Source organism: Podarcis raffonei, chromosome 16 (assembly GCF_027172205.1).
Source record: "Podarcis raffonei isolate rPodRaf1 chromosome 16, rPodRaf1.pri, whole genome shotgun sequence".
Taxonomy (NCBI): domain Eukaryota; kingdom Metazoa; phylum Chordata; class Lepidosauria; order Squamata; family Lacertidae; genus Podarcis; species Podarcis raffonei.
Genome location: NC_070617.1, coordinates 5,227,380 through 5,237,028, shown reverse-complemented (window position 1 = coordinate 5,237,028; position 9,649 = coordinate 5,227,380). Strand labels below are relative to the sequence as shown.

The window sequence follows — 9,649 nt, the reverse complement described above, 5'->3', positions numbered from 1 at the left end:
TATAATTCTTTAGTATTTTTACTCGTCATTCCCACAGTCAAAGTATCGGCTCGGCAAAAGAGAGCCAGATTATTTCTACTCAGCAGAACAGAGGTAGTCTAGGAGAAAAACAAAACGAAAGAAAACAAAACAGCTCGTGCGGGAAGGGAGTGATTCTCTGCAGGTAAGAGAATTTGTACACACACGTGTAACCGGCGTTGCAGAGGGGCCGTGGCAATCGAACCACAGTCATGCCCAGATAACTCTCTTTTGTCTCTCCCGGTTTTCAAGTTGTTTGCAGAGGTTTATTGCTCTTAACAAAGTCCCCACCAATTCAAGTTCTGGTTTCTATTCCCACCCCACTCCCCCACACCCAAAGTAAGTATGACCATCTAAAGAACAGGCTTGGGTTTTGTTTTTTTGCTTTTTTGCACAGTAAAAAACTCTCTCTCAATCACACACACACACACACACACACACACACTCAGTATTGCGACTTGATGGTTCCCTCCCTTCGCCCACCCCACCCGCAGCTCCCTACAAGAGAGGGTCCTTTTGTTTGTTTGTTTTAATAAAAAATATATCTTTTTAAAAAGAATATCTCAAGCCCAACTCATCTAAAAAGGCTTCGAAGCTAGCTGCGACAGACCGGAGAGGATTGCGGGAAGGAGAGGGGCAGAATCTGGGCAAGGCGGAGGTTAACAGGAGTGTTGAGACTCAAGAGAAAGGGGGAAAGGTCCTTTTTCCGACTTAAAAAAAAAAGCCATGTTTTAAGGGGTGGGGGTGGGAGAAAAACCTAAAAATGTTTTTTAAAAAAATAATCAAAAAAGCTGGTTAATATTACTTAATAAAAAGAGGAAAAAAAGATTTCAAACTTGGGGGGAAATGTAGGGATGGTGGGTTTTATCCCTTTGAAATGAAAAAAGGAAAATCACGTCGGGGGCAGATAGAGAGAAAGCCCCCCCCTTTCAACACCACGTATGTTTTACCCTTGGAATTCAAAGCTTTGGTCTAGAAGATCTGCTCGGTTTGACGGCTTCCGACCTGCAAAACTCAAACCTTCCCGATTCCTCCAACCCTTTGCCAATCCCCTCTGTTCTCCAACAGCGTTTCATTGCCCTCTCTCCACGCTCCCCCTCCCCGGAAGCAAGGGGGGTCTTGCCTTCCGCCCCACGCCCCCCACCAGCAGCTTGCCGCCCCCTCTGACACCGGCCAGCCCTTCTCCTCGACGAGGCGGGGAGGGGCGAGGGGAAGGGAGGACGCGTTATTGCATTGCCCACGGATCGCGTGGGTCCGGGGGGCCAGGAAGTCCGGTGCCCGGCCCTTCAGAACCTGTGTATCAAGGCCTCCCTCTCCCTTTCCTTGCGCTTCAGCTCCTCCTTGTAGCAGCAGGAGCAGTAGTTCCCGGTCTCCGGATGCCCGTAAAAGCTGCAGTTCGGCTGTTTGCATTTCGTCTGCTGGAGGTTGTAGAGCAGCCGGGCTTTGCTGCGCTCGCCGCCTTTGGGAGAGCAGCCGTCCGCCTCCGTGTACTCCCGGAAGCCGTTGGCGGGCAGGCCCGGGCAGGGAGAGGGGTCGCAGTCTGCCCCCACATAGCCAGGGGGTGTGTCCGTCTCGGTGGGAGAGAAGCGCCCGCCCAGGTGGGAAGGGCTGGTCTGGTACGGGTGAGGGCGGCCCGGCGGGCAGTGCCTGGGCAAGGTGGCATAGGGCGGCAGGGGGCTGCAGGGTCCGCCGGCAAGCTGCCTCCGGCTCTCTTGGTAGCTGGGCGGGTGGGAGCCCTCCACGCCGCCCGCCATGGAGGGGCGAGGGATGGTGAAGACCCCAGAGTAGCTGGAGGGGAAGCCGGCCATCTTAGCCCCCACGGCAGCCAGGTCGGGGCTCTGGAGCCCGTACGGAGGGAGCCCCGGAGGGTACGCCGTGCCCAGCAAGCCCTCCTCGCCTTTGAGGGGGTTGCCGTCCGAGTCCGGCCTCTTGGCCGCCGCCCCGCCGCTGCCCAGCGCCGCGGCCGCCTTCCTCTCCGCCTCCTTCTGCTTCTGCTCCGCCGAAAAGCGCTCCTCGGCATCCGAGAGGTACCGCTGAATCATCTCCTCCTGGAAGGGGTGCCGGTGGCTTGTCTTGAGCTGCCCGGCGAAGATGAACTTCCGCTCCCCTTGCATGGCGGCCCGCAGGATGCTCAAACTCAGCCGGACGTCGCTGCTGTACTTGCAGCCGTCCGGCGGCTTCTCGGCGGCCGCCTTGCCCGCGGCGCAGGGCTTCTCGGGCGGAGTGGCCGAGTCGCTGGACAGGGCCTCGTCCTTGCTGCCTTTCCTCACCTTGACGGAGCCCTTCTTCTTCTTCTTCTCCAGGGTCTCGCCCCCTTGCCCGTTGCTGACGCCCCCCTTGACCGTCCGGCTGTGCATCAGGCCCCCCATGTTCTTCTTCAGCTTGCTGCCCAGCGTCTTCCCAAAGCTGCCAAGCTTGTTGGCCACCGAGTCGGCCCGCTTCTTCTCCTTGTCCTTCTCCCGCTCCTTCTTGGTCTTCTCCTTCTCCTTGCTGCTGCTGCTCTTGCTGCCTCCGCTGTTGCTGGCTGAGCTGCTGCAGACGGACTCTTTGTCTGAGTCGCCCGAGTCGGCCGCTGACCGAGCGTCGTCCCCCGCGGAAGCAGTTGGCGACTCGGGCTGCGCAAGAGGCGCCTAGGGAAAGTGGGGCAGGAGAGAGAGAGAGAGGGAGGGAGGTAAGCAGACTTAGCAAGGGTCTGCTTCGCCCTCTTTTGGGGGGTGGTCTTCTGTTAGCCCTTGGTGACCCGGACACTACAACTAATCCAGAATGCGGCAGCTAGACTGGTGACTGGGAGCGGCCGCCAGGGCCGTATAACACCGGTCTTGAAAGACCTACATTGGCTCCCAGTACGTTTCCAAGCACAATTCAAACTGTTGGTGCTGACCTTGAAAGCCGTAACCGGCCTCGGTCCTGTATATCTGAAGGAGCGTCTCCACCTCCATCGTTCTACCCGGACACTGAGGTCCAGCTCCAAGGGCCTTCTGACGGTTCCCTCCCTGCGAGAAGCCAAGTTACAGGGAACCAGGCAGAGGGCCTTCTTGGTGGTGGCACCTGCCCTGTGGAACACCCTCCCACCAGATGTCAAAGAGAACAACAACTACCAGACTTTTAGAAGACATCTGAAGGCAGCCCTGTTTAGGGAAGCTTTTAATGTTTGATGTATTACATTATTTTAATATTTTTTTGGAAGCCGCCCAGAGTGGCTGGAGAAGCCCAGCCAGATGGGCGGGGTATAAATAATAAAATTGTTGTTGTTGTTGTTGTTGTTGTTGTTGTTGTTGTTGTTGTTGTTGTTATTGTTATTATTAGCGTTCCCTCCACACCAGAGCAGAACAGGAATCGGTTTATAGGACACCTGTCCTCCTCGGAAACTGGAAGGAGGTTTCCCTTACCTGCATTTCGCAAGGCAACGTGATCCACTTTACATTCATGTAGCTGTGCAGTAGGTGCAGCTTGGCTTCCAGCGAGAGCGTCACACTAAACAAAAACAACGGGGGAAAGATGCGAGACAGAGTCAAAAGTCAGATCTGGAAGACTCCCTGTAGGATCTCTCCAACACTCCCAAGTACCTGACTTTCTCCCACAAGTTGAAACCATGGCGCTCAGAAACCATTAAACAGGAGACCTTCCGGGCCGGAGTTAAATTCCAGATTCCAAGATGGCTGTCTCTCCTTCCTCAAAAAGGCAGCCACTCTCCACGCCTGCCGCCTCCCTCCCGTCCACTGATCAATCCTCCTCCTCATCGCACCCAGCCCAAGCTCACCCCTTAAGAACGTGGGCCCTGCTGGATGAGACCATGCCTTCCCCAGACTGTCTTGTCTGAGTCCTTCTGACCTCCTGAGCGGCTCCCCTTTGTTGGCCCCAAACCGACCCCTTCCCACTCACCTGGCCAGCCGGACATTGTCGTTGTCGTCCTTTCCCCACTCCCAGTCTTTCCCGGGGTCCACAGCAAAGTGCACTGGGAGCAGCTTGTGCTCGGAGTCGGTGAGCGGGATCACAGCTGTGGCGGAAAAAAGGAACAGCTCTTTCAGAGGCCGGGAAAGGCAAGTGCTGGGAGGCTGGAGGAAAGCAAAGGGGAGAGGCAGCCAGGCAAAGGCTGAGAAGCTTGCCCCTTTCAGAAGCAGACCCAGCACCATCCAGCTCGAGGGAGACTCGGGTTCAAAAGGAGGTTGGCAGGGGCTGAGATGGAGTTACTGACTCGGTTGAGGTTAAGGTTGTGCTTTTGGGACTGTGTGGGTCCCCAGATGTTGTTGGACTACAACTCCCATCATTCCTAGCCAGCATGACCAGTAGTCAGGGATGATGGGAGTTGTAGTCCAACAACATCTGGGGACCCACAGGTTGAGAACCGCTGGTTTAAAGGAAAGGAAGGTAGGAGGCAACATGATAGGAGTTGCTAAAATAACTTGCTGGAGAAGTGATTTCCTATCACTCTCATCAAACTTGAGACTTGATGGCAAATGGCGGCCATCTTCCTGTGGCAGTGAGTTCCACAGCTTAACTCTGTGCTGCATGGGAAAATCCTTTCTTATCTGTCCTGAATCTCCCAACATTCAGCTTCACTGGATGCCCACGACTTCCAGCGTAGTGCGAGAGGTAGGGAAACTTTTTATCCTTCCGCTTTCTCGGCTGGGCATAAGCAGAACTTAGAAGCGCTGCTCCTCTGCACGTACCTTGTTCCTTGGGAGGTTCTTTCTGCTCCATGGATACCAGGGCAGAGAAGTGGGCCTGGTCGTAGGCTAGGACCAGGGGAGAGCGGTGGCACTTGTTGGCGGGGACCTCCAAGGGCAGATAAATGCCGCCAAAGGGGATGGGAGCGAATGCTAAGAGAGAGAGAGAAGTGAGAAGGAACTGAGCACCCTGCTGATGATACAGAAATACCCCTCAGTTGTGGGCTGCAAGAGTTAACTTTCAGTCCGCTGCAACGCTGATGGGAACTCAAACAAACCCTTGGCAGCAACGTCTGCCCGATGCCTCTCTGCACGAGTGCCTGCTCTGGGTCTCGCCTCCTTCCAAGCAGTCCTCCACTGGGGATTGGGGGTCCCTCTATGTACGGGACACGACTGGAGCCGTCCCCTCATTCCTGTTCTAGTTTGACCCCCACGCCCGTGGAAGAAGTTGCCCGCCGCCCAGCCTCCCTCTTCAGTGGAGCAAGGAGATGTCTGCCTTCTGGGTTTGCTCCACAGCCACTGCTCCTACCTTCCCCTCCAGAGTCTCGCAGCATGGTGTCCGCCACCACCACGATGGGCCTCTTGAGCACGTGGGCCAGGACGAAGACGTGGAACTCCTCCAGGCTCTCGTACACAGGCTCCTCGGAGCCTTCCACACTGCGGGGTGGCAGGGGAGAAAGGGGAGCGCTGTCAGACGTTTTGATTTGGGAGTGGTTGGCAGCAAGCATAGATGCAAACAGCTTCAGCTGGGGGAAATGGGGAGTGAAGACCAGAAAGGGGGCAGCACGGATTGGAGAGCCTCAGCCACTGGCATGGCCAACAGCCAGGGGAAATGATGCGAGTTGGACCATAGGGACGTCCGAGAGAGACCACAGGCACCCTCAACCTCTACTCTAAACTAGCAGCCTCCAAAGTGCTGTTCTGCTCATTAACTTATTTATGTGATAAAATTCATACAGCGCTTGATTGTAACAGACCTCAAAGCGGTTTACAAAAAAGGAATAAAGCAAAATGATCGCTAAGAACAATTAAAAACAACAATTTAAGTCTTTTGAAAAGTTAAAATTGTTATTGCAGAGCAGATGAAGACTCACATCCGTTTCCTAAACACCTGAGTAGGCTTGTCTAAAGAAAAATGTTCGGCTGAAAAGTGTACAGTGAAGAAACCTGCCTGATATCAACAGGCAGGGAGTTCCAAAGTGTAGGCTATCTTATCAGATTTTAGAGACCCGATGCCAGACCAATGCATTTCAAACCACCTGTTTAGAGCCGTGTTCCCCAAAGTTGGATCTCCAGCTGTTGTTGGACTCCAACCCCCATCATCCCTGCCCAGTGGTCCTGCTAGCTAGGGATGATGGGAGTTGTAGTCCAACAACTGGAGACCTAAGTGTGAGAAACACTGGTTTAGAGTTTGCCTCCACTGCTGTCCAGCCTGTATGGCTGTAAACCATGGACATGAGGAAGCAGGTGGACTTCCAGATGTTGTTGCCGGACTCCAACTCCCATCATCCTGCCCAACCTGAGCTGTGCAGGGCTCTCAAAAGGTCATCAACCTCACAATGGTTGTCCATCAGGTTCCCACTGTCAGTCTGCATTTCTTTTTTTCTCACTGCTGCAACTGGATTTCTTATGGACAGTGCCAATCCTGAATGTATTGGATTTGTGATCATTAAGCTCATTTGCCTTCAGTAGCGGTAATGCTCTGCTGGATGAAATACAATTGCCTCTGATCTATTTGGGGGGAAGGGATCCTGCAATGTGTTTTCAGTTTCTACTCTGCTAACTATACATTGGAATCTAATCTGGATCATTATTGAGTAGGATTTCATGGCATCCACTCCCACTTGAATGTGGCTCTTGCAAAACAGACACATTCTTCTTCTAGCAGGGGAGTGCAGCTATTGTATACCCTTGACTGAAGAACGGTACACTCCTTCTATCTGGGGTGGTCGTCCTCTTCCACTGAGCACACAGCTTCAGGAGGGATGCACATGGAGCGGTGAGGGAAGAAGGGGACACCCGCCTAGCCAAACGGAACAGCCGAATCAACCCTGGCGATCAATGGGGTGACAGATGTCACAGCCAGATCGCCCTCACAGCCATTCCTGCTCAGAATTTAATCTCAATTATTTACCATTTTTGTTTAATCCGCAAGAAAGAAGGGCTTTTTCGCTGGCTAGGTTCAATTCTAATCCTTCTAACCTCCTTTGGGGTAGGTTTGCGGGTTTGGCAGAAGATAGGATCTGCCCATGCAATGCCCACCCGGTGGAAACTCCAGCTCACATGGCCCTTAAATGTAAAATGTATGATAATCTCCGCCAACAGTTTCTAGACCATCTATGTATTCCAACATGGAAACCAGCGACGGAGGTCATGCGCTTCTTATTACAAGGGAGAGACCAGGAGCTCACCAAGACAGTAGCTAAGTTCCTCTATTTGATTTTTTTTTGTCGCCAAAGCATGCTACAGGTTCCTGCACTTGCTGGAAACCCACAGAGATGAGGTGGATTGCTCGCCTCTTCTGCCCTTGGCGGGTGACCGTGCCGTTGGGGTGTCGACGAGATTGCACTGGCCTATCTATTCTGAATGTATTCTGAATGTTCTTAAGGTAAAGGTAAAGGGACCCCTGACCATTAGGTCCAGTCGTGACCAACTCTGGGGTTGCGGCGCTCATCTCGCTTTACTGGCCAAGGGAGCCGGCGTAAAACTTCCGGGTCATGTGGCCAGCATGACTAAGCCGCTTCTAGCGAACACCGTTTACCTTCCCGCTGGAGCGGTACCTATTTATCTACTTGCACTTTGATGTGCTTTCAAACTGCTAGGTTGGCAGGAGCAGGGACCGAGCAACGGGAGCTCACCCCGTCACGGGGATTCAAACCGCCGACCTTCTGATCAGCAAGTCCTAGGCTCTGTGGTTTAACCCGCAGCACCACCTGCTTATGTGATGCCAAGAAAGGTTACTTGACTTGACTTGACATTCCTGCTCCTGCATTATGGACGACCTGAAGTTTCTGGGGAGCCTTCAAGGGCAGAGCACAGTGTAACAATCTTGGGTGTGATCTGTGGGGAGCAGGGAAATACCACTCACCCTCCGCAGCTCCCTCCATTTGTTCCGTAGTGCATGCGTGGCTCACTGGAAGCCAGCTTGATCAGCTCGTTCCACTCCTTTTGCCATTCCTCTTCTGTGTAAACGAGGCCAGACTAAGATGGTTGGAAGATGAACGGGAAGAGAGGGAAAACATATGTAAATCAAGGCTTCTCTCCACACTGCGAGGCTACTTTCAAGAAGTTTGCAGGGTATGGGGCGCTCCTGGAGGTTAACCGTCCAGGGTTTCTTGAATGCTCAGAGAGGATCCGGTGCTAAAGCTAGCCTGGTGTGGACATAACCGGCGCTTGGAAAATGAGGTACAACTTAGGTTAACCTTTATCGGCGAGGCTACCGTCACGTACGCCTGCCCACAAAACTGGTAAGAACCAGTTAAGGGGGAATGTTAAGAGTTAAAAACCAGGTGAGGTACAAGGAGGGCTCCGCACGTCCAGTAATATATATATACATGTATGGGTTGAGTAAGTGTTTCAAGAGTCCCATGGACTGCAAGAAGACCAAACGCATCCATTCTTAAGGAAACCAGCCCTGAGTGCTCACTGGAAGGACAGATCCTGAAGCTGAGGCTCCAATACTTTGGCCACCTCATGAGAAGAGAAGACTCCCTGGAAAAGACCCTGATGTTGGGAAAGATGGAGGGCGCAAGGAGAAGGGGACGACAGAGGATGGGATGGTGGGACAGTGTTCTCGAAGCTACAAACATGAGTCTGATCAAACTGTGGGAGGCAGTGGAAGACATGAGTGCCTGGCGTGCTCTGGTCCAGGGGGTCACGAAGAGTCGGACACGACTAAACGACTAAACAACAACAAAGTGTTTCAAAGGACTGTGTTTGGGTGAGATATGGTGGGGTGACAGGGTGGCAAGTGGTGGTTGGGGGGGAGGGAAAGCAGCTCAGATGACGTGCATTTTGGCTGTGTAATGTGTTTTATAATGGAAATACAGTCGTACCTTGTTTCCCGAACGCCGCAAACCCAGAAGTGAGTGTTCCGGTTTGCGAACGTTCTTTGGAACCCAAATGTCCGGTGCGGCTTCTGATTGGCTGCAGGAGCTTCCTGCCGCCAATTGGAAGCCACGCCTTGCTTTCCGAACGTTTTGGAAGTCGAACGGACTTCCGGAACGGATTCTGTTTGACTTGCGGGTACAACTGTACTCTTGCAGACTCTCTGGACTCTGTCCTGTAACGTGTTGCTGAATAGAGTCTGGCTGACTGGGGATTCGGTGCAAACCTCTGTCCTGAACCACCCCCGCCCCCAGGGAACTTTCTCCCACAATAAGGAAGTCACTAGAAACCCCAACATAAAAAACCGCTTGGGATTTGTGGGCATCCCCACCTTCCAAGGCATAGAAAAGGGATCCTGGGCTGAGCCTCAGCCCAAAGGAAGTGCCGGGTGCCAGTGGAGGCTGGTCGTAAGGAAACCACAAGTGCCCTGCAGGATCAGGCCTCACCTCCTTGTTCTGCTGCGTCTGCTGCCACCTCCACCGCCGCTTGAGGGCCTCCCTTTCCATCCCTTTGTCCATGAGGGCGTAGAGGGCTTTGCGGAGCATCAGATCCCGGTCGTGAAAACCCCACATGCCTACAGGGAGGAAAGAGAGATTTTTGAAAAAACCAAATAAGTGGTACTTAAGCTTTCTATTCATTAATTCCACCCACCCCTTGCCTTCCATGAGGATAAATACCCCCCCCCCCAAAAAAAGCATTACGGAACAATAATGCTGGAAATGTTTAATTCAACTATTCTTTACCTGGAATTTTAATATTTTAGCCCACATGCAACGGCACTCATTCCACCTGCCTATTTCATAGTTTTGTTTGCCATCTTTTATCATTTTCATCTGTTGCTATAATTGTTCTCTCCG

General features: G+C 52.9%; 1 protein-coding gene across 2 annotated transcripts in view; it reads right to left on the bottom strand.

Annotated features, from left to right (window-relative positions):
* Positions 1–9,649, bottom strand: part of OTUD7B (OTU deubiquitinase 7B) — a 47,781-nt gene continuing 38,132 nt past the window's right edge. For both annotated transcript variants that reach the window (XM_053369379.1, XM_053369380.1), the window contains exons 6-12: positions 9,239–9,366; positions 7,774–7,886; positions 5,215–5,342; positions 4,689–4,838; positions 3,901–4,015; positions 3,408–3,492; positions 1–2,648 (exon numbers count right to left, since the gene is read on the bottom strand). In XM_053369379.1, the coding sequence (XP_053225354.1) occupies positions 1,305–2,648; positions 3,408–3,492; positions 3,901–4,015; positions 4,689–4,838; positions 5,215–5,342; positions 7,774–7,886; positions 9,239–9,366 (2,063 nt within the window). In that variant the 3' untranslated portion in view covers positions 1–1,304. The remainder of the gene's footprint in view (positions 2,649–3,407; positions 3,493–3,900; positions 4,016–4,688; positions 4,839–5,214; positions 5,343–7,773; positions 7,887–9,238; positions 9,367–9,649) is intronic.